We start from the raw sequence: 15,381 nt of genomic DNA on the forward strand, positions 1-15,381 counted from the left end.
GCCACATGTGAGTGAGTGGAGGAGCAGGGAGTGGCCTGCAGGCTGTCAGACTCCACCCTCAGGGCTCCCCACCACTAGGCTAGACAGCCTTGCTGGGGGCTGGATGGGAGCGTCCTGGCCTGAGCACGGGGCGGGTCCAGGCATGAAGCAGTAGGTGAGCGAGTACACCTGGCAGCAGCAAAATCCAAATACTCCTCACCTGTCCTTTCGGGCTCTGTGTGCCTGATGCTCCATTGATGTCACACAAGACAGCAGCACCCCCGACTCCACCCTTCACACATCGCTCCCACCTGCTTGGCCAGCCCTGTGGGAGACAGATCCAGTATTTCAAGGAGCCCTGGAGGCTGCCTCACCCAGGCCCTCACCCCAGAACTGTCCTCAGGCCCCCGGAGGCAGGGGCGGGGCATCGCTCCTGGAATCTCTGGCAGCTGAGTTTCAAGCATTCTCCTGGGCTTCTCAGAGCACCCCCACCCCACCACACACACGCAGACCCAGTGGTCAGCCCCTGTGGGTTGGATCAGAGGGGTTGAGAAGCTGGGGGAGGCAAGGGGTTTGGGGTGCTTCTCAGGCCAGCACAAGGGATGAGCCCCCATATTGGCCCTGTCTGTGACACTCCCGAAGGGCCCTATGTTGTTGTTTCACTGGGACACCGACCACTGACAGGGCCGTGACAGGGGCAGACAGCCTGGACTTCACAAAGAAGCAGGGCCTCGGGCAGTCCAGGACAGCAGAACACTCAGCTCCTCACAAAGGCAGCTCTGTGGGGAGGGGCGGCGCTGGGTCTGCAGGCAGGTGGGAAGAAGGGATTGCTCTGAGGCCCAGAGGATGTCATAGCTAGGGCAGGATGGCTCAGCGCCAAGCCCACCTCAGCTCCTCGCCAGCTGTGTGACCTTGGGGAAGTCACTGTGCCTCTCTGAGCCTCTGATTCCTCTTCTGCAGAGTGCAGATATCGAACCCCATCCCGCATGATCATTGAGAGGGTCAAATGAGATGCCGCAGGTCCATGCTCAGCGCACTGTGGCAACTGACACCCATGAACACTGCTACGCTGAGCACACAACCAGACCCCTGACCCCAAGAGGCCAATGACCCTGGCAGGGCAAGGAGCAGAGCTGAGGGTCAGGCAGCCTCCCAGGTGTAAAAGGAACAGAAGCTCATCAGGGCCGCGTGCACCAGGGTCTGAGTCCTTCTCACAGGTGCTGCCACCCCATCTGGAGTTGTCTCGAGACAATTTCCCATGGCTCCTTGGGGTGCCAGAGGGGAGTCTGGACCTGCCCAGGCCCACACTGGCCCCCAGGCCGAGGGCTGCAGGGGAAGAACTGGCAGGGAACAGGGAAGACTCAAGGCCTCAGAGCTCTTCCAGCCTGGCCTGGGGTGCAGAGTGGAAGGCAGCTCACCTAGGTCACACAGCCAGTTAACAGCCAGGCAGAGAGGCAGTCTAGGGGCAGAAGCAGAACAGGAAATGAGTGAGTGAGCTCCAGCCTTCAAACCCCACAGACGATGTGCACATCCCCTGAGCTCCTACCAGGCCTGCTCCACACTCGCATCCCATGTGGTCAGAACCCCTGCAGAGCAGGACTCAGGGCTGGGAGAAGGCTCGGCCTCCGCTTTCCAGCATCCTTGTATCGGCTGAGACAGGACATCTGCTTGTCACAGACCCGCCCAGGAATGAGGAAAGAATGCAGGAGGTGCTCCCTTTACCCTGGTGAGTCCTCAGCAGCACTCCTGAGACCATGAAAATCTCCTGCCCAGAGAAGCAAGGAGGCTTGCCAGAGTCGCAGCACAGGGTGGGGGGACTACACTGAGAGTCCCTCTCTGGCCAGTCCCATTCTGGAACAAACACTGCTCTGGCAAGGTGCAGACCCGGGTCCAAATCCCGGCTCCCCACTGACTGTGTGACCTCAGGAAGCTGAGTGCCGCTCAGAACTTCCATGTCTTCACCTGTCAGCAGGGCTGATACACCCCTCATCAACGGGCCACTCAGGAAGCGTGTGTAGAGGGCCAGGGCCGTGTCGACGCAGAGCAGATGCTTCCTGGAGGTTTGCTCCAAGCGAGAAGGAGGCAAAAGACGGCAGGCCGGATGCGTCATGAAATAAGGAATCAAGAGCCAGCTGCGTGCCATGGACCTACCGCGGCATCTTGGGCAGCTCACAGCCCCTCTCTGGACCTCAGTTTCCATGACAGCAAAATAAGGGAATCGGGCCAGGCATAGTAGCCCATGCCTGTAATCCCAGCACTTTGGGAGGCCAAGGCGGGCAGATCATCTGAGGTCAGGAGTTTAAGACCAACCTGGCCAACACGGTGAAACCCCATCTCTACTAAAAATACAAAAATTAGCTAGGTGTGGTGGCGCACACCTGTAATCCCAGCTACTCAGGAGGCTGAGGCAGGAGAATCGCTTGAACCCAGGAGGCGGAGGTTGCAGTGAGCCGAGATCTTGCCACTGCACTCTAGGCAGGATGACAGAGCAAGACTGCATCTCAAAAAAACAAAACAAAACAAAATTAACCAGGCATGGGGACACACAGCTGTGATCCCAGCTACTTAGGAGGCTAAGGTCGGAGGATCATGCGAGCCCAGAAAGTTGAGGCTGTAATGAGCTCTGTTCACGCCACTGCACTCCAACCTGGGCAACAGAGTCTCAAAAAATAACAATTGTAAAATCAAATGAGGGAATTGTACTAAGGTATTTCTTTCTTTTTTTTTTAGACAGAGATTTGCTCTTGTCACCCAGGCTGGAGTGCAGTGGTGCAATCTTGGCCCACTGCAACCTCCGCCTCCCAGGCTCAGGCAATTCTCCTGCCTCAGCTTCCGAAGTAGCTGGGATTACAGGCATGTGCCACCATGCCCAGCTAATCTTGTATTTTTAGTAGAGACAAGGTTTCACCATGTTAGCCAGGCTGGTCTCGAACTCCTGACCTCAGGTGATCCACCCACCTCGGCCTCCCAAAGTGCTGGAATTAGAGGCATGAGCCACCACGCCCGGCCGTGTACTAAGCATCCTTCCAGCACTGCACACAGCCCCCCTCATTACCTGTCTCTTCATCTAACCACCTCTATGAGAGCACTCAGAACACTGATGGGAGGAATGGGAGGAGAGGAAAATGACTGACTGATTTTATTGAGGTGAAATTCACATGACATACAATTAACCGTTTCTACCTCTACTGTCTCTCAACTTGATATGACTTGAGTGTCCCCAGGGTTAGTGAAGTCATCACTGTCTGTGACCTGAAAGTGCCCCGAGAGAGCTCAGCAGTGGCACCCACTGCCCTGCATGAGCCCCTCTTCCCCCTGCCGGCTCCCCCAGCCTGGCTGTGTGACCTCAGCCAGATGCCCTTCCCTCTCTGACCCCACAGTTCCCACCTGTTCGAGCACCTCTGAGGCTGGGCCAGAAGCCACACCTTCTCCTGCCTCCCTGACCCCTGACCTCTGGCCTCTCTTCTAGCTCCATCGGCAGTATCCATCATGCATCAGGTGAGCCGCACCGTGGACAGCATTACCCTGTCGTGGTCCCAGCCAGACCAGCCCAATGGCGTGATCCTGGACTATGAGCTGCAGTACTATGAGAAGGTACCTATGGGCTGGGTGCTCTCCCCATCACCCACCTCCCTGAGGGCCCCTCTCCCAGGCTGAGGCCCCGGGGTTCTACCCGCCTCCCCCAAATGCAAGATGAGACACATTGGTGCAGCAGAAAGAGCACGCGCCTTGGAGTCAGGCTGCCTGGCTCCCAATCCAGATTTGCTCCTCCCTGGCTGTGAGACCTCCCACAGGTGCCTTGACCTCTCTGAATCTCACTTTTCTGATCTGGAGGATCCGCCCAACAATCTCAATAAAATGCAACAGTCACATCCCTTTCCCCACCATGACCCTTTCATCTTGACCTCAGTGGCTCGATGTGGTGAAAAACTGGGTTTCCAAAAAGCTGCGCTTATGAAGTAATAATTAGCCATTCACCTGTTCTTCGACAGAGATTTGAAACCGTTCAAGAGAGCCCCCATCTGCCCTGCTCTGATTCCCGCTGAAACACCCTCTTTCACTCGCCTGCGTGCCCTTTGCGTGGGGAGAGGTGATTTCACTTTGAGCTTTTAAATCAACCCTCTATTACCCCCTTCAGGGACCCAAGGGTGGAAGCCACTGGGATGGTAGAAGGAGCACTGGACCAGGAGTGAGAAGCCGTAGGTTCAAATCCCAGCGCCGTCCTTTACCACCTACGTGACCTTAGGCAGACGTCTTTACCCCTCTGTGCCTCAGATTCCACCTGTGTCAAGGGTGGGTGATGCCCCTTGTAAGGAGCTACGCAGGTTAAGGAGAAAAGGCAGCATGGTGCCCAGCATGGTACCTGGCCCTCAGCAGAGGCCATGCACGTCCCCGGCCTTCCTTCCTCCTCTGCCCTGCCTGCTGCACAGCGGGCAACGGTGACAGGATGGGAGGCCAGGTGGATGTGGTGCGTGCGCAGGACGGGGGCCAGGAGGTAGACAGCACAACTGCCCGCCCACGTGGCTGGACATCAAAGGCCCCAGGAAGCCTCTCCTTGGAATGTTGATTTCTCTTACCTGCTCCAGGAGGCAACACACAGCCACAGAGGCTGCAGTGGCCCCTGGGAAAGGCATTGCTGGGCTTCCATCCAGACTAAGGTGTCCGTGACTAATGGGAGGCTTTTCATTGAGGGCAAGCCCACCGGGAACTGCAAATGGGTAGAAGAGCTCTTCCTGAAGGCTGAGAGGGAGAGTGCAGACAGTTGCAGCCGGTCCTGCTGGAGCCCGGCTTTCTAGGGCCCAGCCCGGCCTTTGCACCCTAACCACTGGATCAGCTAACCATGCGGGTCTCCGGGACCTTTCAAACACTCACCCAGCCTTCGCTGGCCACCTTTTGGTTGTTTGCGTGCATGTTCATCCCTTCCCCGTCCCCTAGGAAGTGCCTTCCAAGAGGTCAGGGACTATGTCTCTCCATTCACCACCTTCTCCCGGCACCCGGGGCTGGCACCAAGGAAACACTTGATCAGTGTCAGTTGAATGAACAAGTGAATGAATCCCTTCCCCTGTGCCCTGGCCCCCAAACACCTCCTGGGACTCATGCCTACCATCCCCACACCCACCCACCTTGCTGCCCACCCTTTTCCCCCATCCTCCCCTCATCTCTGCCTGTTGAAATCTTCAGGGTCCCTCCCAAATGTTACTTCTGCCACAAGCAAACATGGACTCTTCCCCTCTCTGACAGCACTGCAATTGGTCGGGGGTGCCCATGCCTCCTGCAGGAGGCCGTGATCACTGAAGGAATGAATCATGTGAATGAATGAGTGACGTGAGTGATGGAGCCTGTGAATGAAAGAGGGAACCGGCAGGACGCCTGTAATCCCAGCACTCTGGGAGGCCGAGGAGGGCGGATCACTTGAGGTCAGGAGTTTGAGGCCAGCCTGGCAAACATGGCAAAACCCCATCTCTACCAAAAACACAAAAATTAGCTGGGCATGGCAGCGCACGCCTGTAACCCCAGCTACTTGGGAGGCTGAGGCAGAAGAATCACTTGAAACCAGGAGGTGGAGATTGCAGTGAGCAGAGATCATGCCACTCTACTCCAGCCTGGGCGACAGAGTGAGATGCCATCTCAAAAAGGAAAAAAAAGGCGGAGGGGGCTGATGGTAGCCGGATGTGGATGGGTGGATGAATGGATGAATTCCTTCTGTCTAGAGTGCTCCCACCCCAGCCTGGCCAGCTCTGACTCAGCCTTCCAGACCTCAGCCTAACATCACCTCCTCAGATAAGCCCTCCATCACTGCCCAGATACCATCCAGCGCCCCATTTCCTCTTCTCCTTGCACCTGGCCCTTCTGCGTAGCATTTATCACGATTATCCTTTTTTAAGTTATTGAGTAATTAGGTATTGACTCTCTCTATGTTGAGCTAGATAGTAAGTTCCTTGAGGGTGGAAATCTTGCACAATCTCTGCCGTGTTGCTGGCGCCTGGCACACAGTAGGTACTCAAGAGGTGTTTGTGGCATGACTCAGGAAGTGGTCACCTGAGGGCCTGAGCTGTGAGTGTTGTTCGGAAGCAGCTCCACCCCTCGCTGGGCCCTGGAGAGCCTTGAAGGAGCCGGAGTCCTGGGTCGCCAAGCCATCTGCCCCCAGGCTCTGCAGGAGCCAGCGCCTCTGCTTCCCGCAGCAGGAGCAGCCTAGGAACTGAGAACCCAAAAAGGCAAAAAAAAAAAAAAAACCTAATTAAGAAGCTTTGTGATTAAATGAAACTGAAAGTGTTTGTCCCCAAAGATGGGCAACGGAAATGAGGAATCCCAGCGGGGGCCCTGCCTACGACCCATTTCCTACCACGGCGGGCAGGCCTGGGGAGGCTGCTGGAGGTGTGAACCGGGAGGCAGCTCTGCCCTACTTTCTGCCGCTGCCCGAGCGTCCCCAGGCCCCTGCCGGGGGTGGCGGAACCTGCAGGCTCTGCAGCAGCCAAGGTTACCACCTGCCCACTTTTCGTGAGCACTCGCCGCGTGCTAAGCACGTCTCATTTATCCTCACCACAGGGCTCTTCACCCCATTGGATGGAAGGGGAAACTGAGGCACAGAGAAGTTCCCTAACTTGCCCAATAGGACCCAGCAAGGATTCGGACCTATGGTCTCACTCTTTACTTGGCTCTCCTGCCTCCCAGATTTTTCCCCAAGAATGCTACTGGGATGACCTTTAAGAGATAGATAGAACCAGCGCCTGCCATGGAGAACGTTGGGCATAAATGGTGAGAGGGGTCAGGCAGTGAGAGGCTGAGGCGCCATAGCCTAAGGTACAGATGTGATGAGGCATGGGCCTACTTCTTTCAGTCCCTCCCCACCAAGGCCTGTGGTACAGAGAGGGGCAGCTTGGCATCTGCCAATGGGGAGATGGACACTGTCAACTTTCGCTCTCACCAGCTTTGGATCAGGCCCTAAGCTGGGTACCCGGAATCCTGAGAGTGACCAGATGCCTCAGAGGCCTCAGGGATTTCACAGTCCAGGGAAAAGGAGTCAGACACTGAGATCCATGAGACAAGGTGTGACATTAGCCACAGAAGGGTCAGCAAAGGTCCCGGGGGTACCAACAGTGGCCCACAGTCCTGGCAGGGGCGAGGGAAAGCCTTCATTCAGCAACACTTGAGCTGAGTCTTGAAAGATGCTAGGCGTTCGCCAGACAGATGCATAGTGGGAACGCAGTCAGTCCAGGCAGCAGGAATCACAGGCACAAAGGCCCTGGGGCAGGGACGTGTGGGCTGCTTCAGGAAACAGACAAAGCGAGTGTGGCAGGAGTAGAAGCGGGAGCATCATGGGAGGAGGCTGGGAGGAAGGCCAGGCTGATTGTCATGGGCCTTCCAGCCTTGGGAGTCTGGATTCGATTTAAAGTATGATGGATGGCTCTGGAATGATGCAATCTGACTCAGATTCCTTTCAAGATCCCTGTAGCTTGCTGTGTGGAGAATGGATTTCAGGGACACATGGAGACCCAGGGAGTCCCTGTACAGGGCTCCCAGGGGACACTAAGTGAGAAATGATGGTAGGTAGCTTGGGCTGGGGGATCTGGCAGCTGAGATGGCAAACACCGGCCGAGCCTGTATTTCAAAGCCCAGAGGACCAGGGAAATGTGAAGGGCGACTCCCCGGAGATGGAGCTACCTTTTCCTGGGGCAGATGCGGGTTTGTGTTTCGTAGGTGTGGTGCTTACTGGGGCAAAAGGGTTGGAGTTCAGGGAGGGTAGAGAACAGCAGCCAGGAGAGTGTGCAGAGGAAGAACCAGAAGATATAATCCAGGAGAACGCCGGGGTTTAAGGAGGGGTGGAAAGCGGAGTTGATGAAAATACTAGAGGAGGTGCTGGCAGAGCGGGAGGAGCAGAACCTGGAGTCATGTCTGTCCCTGACGTCTCAGACAAGGCCGCGATATGCCAGCCGCCACCACCAGGTAGGGACAGCCAGGCTGCAGGTGGTGAGATTTATTCCAGCAAGTCCACGGCCAGCTCTTACCTAACACGGGAATCCTCCATGTGCCTGCCGTTGGATCCTTCCCCGAAGGCTTCAATCTTCCTAGGAAGGGAAGTCAGATACTGAGCGCTGCAGGCCCCTGCGGGCCCCACCTCCACCTCTTTCCCTCTCCTTTCCTTCTTCAGAAATGGCTATCTTGGAGCCAGCTCTCCATTTATCCCTTCCTCAGCCCCACTGGGATTTCCCAGCCTGCCCGGACCCCTGAGCTGACAACCACTTGGCGGGGTGGTTTCTGGAGACCACTGATAAATGGTAGCCTTGCTGCAGACCCAGGCCTGGCTGCTTCCATCAGCTCCAGTGCCCCCAGGGAGGTGGCCTCCTTTGGCAGCTGCCCCAAAGCACACAGGTTCAGGATCCCCCTGGTCCCCCAAGAACTCCCCCAAGAAGAGCATTCGTGAGGCCGCCTATGGTCGATGGACCCTTGCAGGCCACATCGATTTTAGCATTTATTTAGCAGAAAGTGAAGAGGAAGGACATTCCAGGCAGAGGGAGCAAAGGTTGGGCAGGGGTGGGTGAACTATGAAAGTGCAGGCCATATTCAGGCTGTCGCCCAGCACCTGGAGTAGGAGCTACCTGGAGAGGCTTGTCCACTCATTCATTCACTTCTGCACTCATTCATCCATGCAAGGAACATAGGTAAGGGCTTAATCTGTAAAGGTTTTGGGGTTTTTTTGTTTTTGCTTTTTTGTTTTTGAGATGACAGAGTTTCACTCCTGTTGCCCAGGCTGGAGTGCTGTGATGCGATCTTGGCTCACTGCAACCCCCACCTCCCAGGTTCAAGCGATTCTCCTGCCTCAGCCTCCCAAGTAGCTGGGATTACAGGCAAGTGCCACCATGCCCGGCTAATTTTTTGTAATTTTAGTAGAGACGGGGTTTCACCATGTTGATCAGGCTGGTCTCAAACTCCTGACTTCAAGTGATCCACCCACCTTGGCCTCCCAAAATGCTGGGATTACAGGCTAAGCCACCACACCCGGCCTCTATAATGGTTTTTAATGATAGCGGTGATGGTGGGAGCCAACATTTATTTAGTCTTTTTATGTGCTAGAGACTGTGCTAAAAAACTTTACCTATATTTTCCTTTTAAATCTCCACAACCACCTCTTGTGGGTACCTACTGACATTAACCCACTTTAGAGATGAGAAAACCGAGGCCTGGAAGGCTTAAGACATTCACCCAATGCCTCACTGGCCCCAAGCTTCCGGGTAGGTTCTCAGACTAAGGACTGAAATGGATTTCATACTGAATTTCTTCCCATCACCCCTTGATGCTTAATCACTGTTCAGATAAAGGTACTCCAGGGAGAGGAGAGACCGAGGGGAATTGGCATCTCTAGGGGATCTCCAGCGTGGCAGGCACTACCCTATCACGTTTTATCTTCACAACAGCCCTGAGAGGTTGGCATTGATTGTTCCATTTTTTGGAATAGAAACCAGGGGCTCAGGGAAGTGAAGGGTCTTTCCCAAGGTCACAGTGCAATTAAGTGAAAAGAGTAGGATCTGAAGCAGCTTCCAGCTGGGTACAGTGACTCATGCCTGTCATCCCAGCACTTTGGGAGGCTGACATGGGTAGATCATTTGAGTCCAGGAGCTCCAGACCAGCCTGGGTAACATGATGAAACCCTGTCTCTACCAAAAATACAGACATTAGCCGGGTGTGATGGTATGTGCCTGTAGTCTGAGCTACTAGGGAGGCTGAGGTGGGAGGATCGCTTTTGTCTGGGAGGTTGAGGCTGCAATGAGCCGTCATCATGACATTGCACTCCAGCCTGGGTGGCAGAGCAAAACCATGTCTCAAAAAGACAGACAGATAGATAGATAGATAGATAGATAGATAGATAGATAGATAGATAGAAATGATAAATGAAACGGCTTCCATTCCCTTGCCCAGTGTTAGTGAAGGGAGATGCTCAGGTTGGTTCCTCACTCTTCTGAGGCACCTATGGAACCAGCAGCTGCCTCCCATCTCCCTCAAATAATCAGGGACTTAAAACCTCCAACATCTCTTAGTGGGCACCCACCCAGTTTGCAGAATCTAACCTGTTTTCAAGTCTGAGCAATCCCATGTTGTACAGCGGCACCTAGTGTCCATATCTGCTACTGCATCCCAGGTTTTGTAGATTTTTGAGTGTTTATGTTCATTCATTATGTCAATAATTAGTAACCTGCCGGGGGGGGGGGGCTCCAGAGATGAGCAAGACGTGGTCCCTGGCCTCAGGAAATCCACATCCTTAAAGAAATGGACAAGCATATCAGGACAATAAGTGAAAGAGGAGACAATTTAGACCTGCAACTCCACGCTGGGACATCTGGGAAGTCTCCCCAGCAGAGGTGGCACTTGTGCAGAGTCTTGAACGATGAGTAAGGCACTGCAAGACAAGTAAGGAAGGGGTATTTTGGGCAGGGGCAACAGTGTTTGCAAAAGCTCAGAGTGTCCAGAGGTAGTGTTGCTAGATAAAATACAAGACACATGATTACATTTGAATTTTTTAAAAATAAATGTTTTAGTACAAATACATCCCAAATATTGCATGGGGCAAACTTATACCAAAACGTATGTGTTGTTCATCTGAAATTTAAATGTGACTGAGCAGCATCCTATATTTGTGTTTGCTAAATCTGGCAGCGCTACCGAGGAAGAGGGAAAGAGTTGGGGATGGCAGGAACCTAGGAAACATTAGGGATGTCGCAGGACAGACTGGAAAAAGGCGGGTGATGAAGGATCTGAAATGCCAGGCTAAGGAGTCAGCCTTCACCCTGTGGACACTGGGGAAGGACTTTGTGGGAGGGACCCCGGGCTTGGTACAGGGAACAAACACAAGCCCTCCCTCATGGACTTAAGGTGGCGAGAGGAGCCTCAGTCCAAAGTTGAGGGAGCATAGCAGAAACCCCCTCCCATGGCACCCACAGTGTGTGCTCTGGGACTCAGAGAAGAAAGATATATCTGGCTGGGAAGTCAAGGAGGCTTCCTGGAGGAGGAGGCAGATGATGTGGCTTGGTAAAAGAGACTTCCTCTCTGCCACTGCCCCACCTGCCTCCCCTGGTATGGGGGCGATAGAGACACATTTTCAGGTCAGCGCCCTTCATATCTCTTACATCCCAAGCTTTTTCTCACCTCCCTTCCTCTGAACTTGCTGCCCCTTCTGCCAAGCATGTGTGTCTTTGCCTGGATGGTTCCTGTTTGTTCTTTGAGATCCCATTCCAGTGCCCCTTACCCATGAGGGAGTTTTCCTGACTTCACCTAGTAGCCCCTGATATGGTTTGGCTGTGTCCCCACCCAGATCTCATCTTGAATTATAGTTCCCATAATCCCCACCTTTTGTGGGAGGGACCTAGTAGGAAGTAAGTGAATCATGGGAGCAGTTACCTTCATGCTGTTCTGGTGATAACGAGTGAGTTCTCACGAGATCTGATGGTTTTATAATGGGCTTTACCCGCTTTGCTTGGCACTTCTCTCTCCTGCCCCCATGTGAAGGAGGATGTGTTTGCTTCCTCTTCCACCATGGTTTTAAGTTTCCCGAGGCCTCCCCAGCCATGTGGAACTGAGTCAATTAGACCTCTTTCCTTCATAAATGACCCAGTCTCGGGTGTGTCTTTATGAGCAGTGCGAGAACAGACTAATATAGCCCCCATCCCAGACCAGGTCACATGCCCCTCAGCATGTGCTTACCCTATTAGTGTGAGCCTCTTATACCATCGATTCATTTTATTGTCCAAACAACCTCTGAGGTAGCCACTGTTACTATCCCCTTTTCACAAATAAAGACACAGAGACGTTAAAGAACTTTTCCTAAGGTCGCAGAGATAGTAAATAGTGGAGCCGGGATTTGAACTCAAGAAGTCTGGCTCCAGCTTGTGACGTTAACCTCTACATTATAAAGCCTGTAATAACGTGCACACGCTGAACCTTCATCATTTTGGAAAGTTTTTCAAGGGCTCCATGCACTCCATGATGTGTATGTGATTGGCATGTACAGCGAGGTGTGTGTTCTTCTGGATGAGGGTTCACAGATTTTCATCAGGAAACATTTTCTCAGAGAGCTTCATGATCTTCAAAGGGTTGGGATTCTCACACTGCTTGCCCTTCTGGACTGAGCTCTCCAAGGCCAGGGCCTGTGTCTTAGCCCACTGCAGTACCCCAGTCCCAGCCTAGTGCAAAGAGGATATTTGGGGAAGTTTTGCTGGGCAGCGGACAGATGCCTGGACGAGCATCACGTCTGTATCCAACCCAGTCACATTGCCACTCCTGCTGCAGCAGCCGGACCTTTGTCCTGTCCTAGACTCCTTGGATCACCCTGGGCAGCAATCAGGAAGCCAGAATCAGTGTTCTTCATCTCTCAAAGGAGAGGGCATTGGGTTCGGGCATTAGAGGACATTAGAGGTGGCTCCATGCAAAACTCTGGCTTGGTTTTTTGGTTTCTGGCTGCACTTTTTTTAGATAGGGTTTAGCTCTGTTGCCCAGGCTGGAGTGCAGTGGCACAATCATGGCTCACTGTGGCCTTGACCTCCCAAGCTTAAATGATCCTCCAACCTCAGCCTCCCGAGTAGCTGAGACCACAGACCTGTGTCTCTACGCCCAGCTAATTTTTTTTTTCAAGGGAAATGGTCTTGCATGGTTGCTCAAACTTGTCTCAAACTCCTGTGCTCAAGTGATCCTCCCAGCCCGGTCTCCCAGACTGCTGGGATTACAGGTGTGAGCCATCGTATCCAGCCTGGTTTTAAATCTCAAAGCAACTCTGAACTGATATGTGTGACCCTGAGCATCATTTTCCCTTCTGGACCTTAGTTCTCAACTCACCCAAGCGTGCTGAGGCTGAACAAGGGCCCTTCCACTTAACCAACCCATCAAGGCATAGGGCAGGGAAAGGGATGCAGAAGTGAATGAGGTGGGCTCTCTCCCTTTGGTCTCCAAGAACAGTCTAGTCCTCAGGGTCTGCACATAGGAACCACTCAATACGTGTGTCTTAGTCAGCTTTCCCTGAGATAACACTGCAAAACAAACAGTCCCAAAAATCTGACACCTTACAACAAGTGGCTATTTTTCTTGCCCATGGATTTATGTCTGTGAGTCAATGGGGTGGCCCTGTTTCATCCTAGAAGTTGGGTCATGGTCTCCACCTGTTTCTCATTCTGGAGCCAGCAGTTACCCAGTGCAAGCTCCTCTCATGGCGGAAGCACAAGAGGCCGAGACACATCGGCAGGCACCTGTAAAGCCCCTGCTTGCATCACGTCCACTAGACTATTCCACTGGCCAACACAAGGCATATGGACAAATTCAACATCCATGAGACAGAGAAATATACCCTGCCTGCTTTTGTGAGCAGTGTCGAAAAGTAACATGGCAAAAGACATAATTCTATTACAGGGAAGGGATGAAGAATTGGGAACCACAAATATTTAGCCAATGGCCAGACCTGCCCCCCGCAGGCAGTGGGCTCTGGGCCCACCGTGACCAACAACCTCACTAATTTTCTTCTCTGTTCCTTGGCAGGAGCTCAGTGAGTACAACGCCACAGCCATAAAAAGCCCCACCAACACGGTCACCGTGCAGGGCCTCAAAGCCGGCGCCATCTATGTCTTCCAGGTGCGGGCACGCACCGTGGCAGGCTATGGGCGCTACAGCGGCAAGATGTACTTCCAGACCATGACAGAAGGTGAGCAGAGTCCAGCGGGCAAGTGGAGGGCACAGACTCCACAAACACAACCAACTCGAGGGTCACCATTCCCAGGAAGCACCTTTGTACAGATTAGAAAAGGCACCCCTTTCTAGATGTCAACCCTCCCTCCCTCCCTCCTCGTTTGGAACCTTTGTGCGCAACCATATATAAAAGCCCTGTTTCTGTTCCTGTTGTGTCAGCCAGGCCACTCCCTTTCCCAGGACTCTGGGGAGCTCAGCCCTAACTTGCAGAGCCACTCTGAGCAAGTTATACATTCCTTGGTCCAATTTTTTTCTCATCTATAAAATGAAAGCATCACATTCAATCTGAGAGAGTAAACATATTTTATCATATGCAACTCCAATGACTTGCAATTGGACTGAGAAGGATTCTGAAGCTGCATGTGAGTTCAGCGGGAAGAAGTTCTGGGATAGATTAGTAATGTCTGCCCCAGCCAAGGGAATGGGCCATAGTAGCCTGTCTGCTGCATTCCCCACTCTGGAACTACATGGTCTCCAAGCACCATTCCTGCTCTAATAATTTAGAAGCAGCACAGTTTAAAGAGTGTGGGCTCTGAAGCCAAAGAAATTAAGAATCCATTCCTGATTTAACCCTAACCATATGTGCCTGAACAAGTCACCTTACCTTTCCAATCCTCAGCTTTCTCATTCATAAACAGGGGTGATAACAACGATCTCATTATCACCATCATTACCAAACTAGTGTAAGAATGAGAGACCTAGCACAGGGTTGGCACTAGGTCCCAGGCATATCAGCACCCACCAGATGGTAGGTAAGTCATAGTTTGTCATTGCTGTGAGTCTGGGATCCCTTTCACCAGCCAGCCAAGCTCCAGGGTGGCTCTTTGTGACCAGATTCCAGCGTCCTCTCTTAGAGTCTTCTCTAATCATTGGGCGTGGGCCTTGGCCTTTGCCTGGTTGAACATTTCAGAGGATCCTGGATTCCTAAATTCTTGCCTTATCACAAAAATCCTCCCTATGGCTCTACCATCTCTTCCAGCACTCACCTCCTCTGCAGGCTTCCTGTTCCTCATGGCAGTTTTTTTTCACCTCTCTAAGACCTTTTCCATGTTGGGTGAGTGTCACTGGGTAGGAACTGGAAGACTGTCCCAAGATCCTTTTATTAATTCAACAAATGTGGCTGGGGCCCTGCTGCTTACCAGACCAAGTGTGGGTGCCAAGGACCCGGAGCTGACCTCATTCCTGATCTCAGCAAGTTCCTGTTCTGGTCAGTGAGACAGATGAGAAGTAAAAATAGCTGGGTGTGGTGGCTCACACCTATAATCCCAGCACTATGGGAGGCCGAGGCAGGAGGATATCACCTGAGGTCAGGAGTTCGAGACCAGCCTGGCCAACGTGGTGAAACCCTGTCTCTACTAAAACTACCAAATTAGTCAGGTGTGATGGCAGGCGCCTGTAGTCCCAGCTACTCAGGAGGCTGAGGCAGGAGAATCGCTTGAACCCAGGAGGCAGAGGTTGCAGTGAGCCGAGATCACGCCATTGCCCTCCAGCTTGGGTGACAAGAGTAAAACTCCTACTCAAAAAAAAAAAAAAAAAGAGAGAGAGAGAGAGAGAGAAGTAAAAATAATAAACTGTAAATCAATGACAGCGTTAATGGCATTGAGTGGTTTCCAAGAACCAGGCTAATGCCAAGTGTATCTTCTGCATTATCCCATTTCAACTCCCACCTTTGGTTCAAGC

General features: G+C 52.9%; 1 protein-coding gene across 6 annotated transcripts in view; it reads left to right on the forward strand.

Annotated features, from left to right (window-relative positions):
- Positions 1 to 15,381, forward strand: part of EPHB2 (EPH receptor B2) — a 208,428-nt gene that overhangs the window by 171,337 nt on the left and 21,710 nt on the right. For 4 of the 6 annotated variants that reach the window (XM_032300739.1, XM_032300740.1, XM_032300742.1 and 1 more), the window contains exons 6-7: positions 3,449 to 3,573; positions 13,495 to 13,657. In XM_032300739.1, the coding sequence (XP_032156630.1) occupies positions 3,449 to 3,573; positions 13,495 to 13,657 (288 nt within the window). The remainder of the gene's footprint in view (positions 1 to 3,448; positions 3,574 to 13,494; positions 13,658 to 15,381) is intronic. The other 2 variants (XM_032300744.1, XM_032300745.1) reach the window with 1 other exon arrangement.

This window comes from Sapajus apella, unplaced genomic scaffold (genome assembly GCF_009761245.1).
Source record: "Sapajus apella isolate SASKATOON/1434 unplaced genomic scaffold, GSC_monkey_1.0 scaffold43, whole genome shotgun sequence".
Lineage (NCBI taxonomy): Eukaryota > Metazoa > Chordata > Mammalia > Primates > Cebidae > Sapajus > Sapajus apella.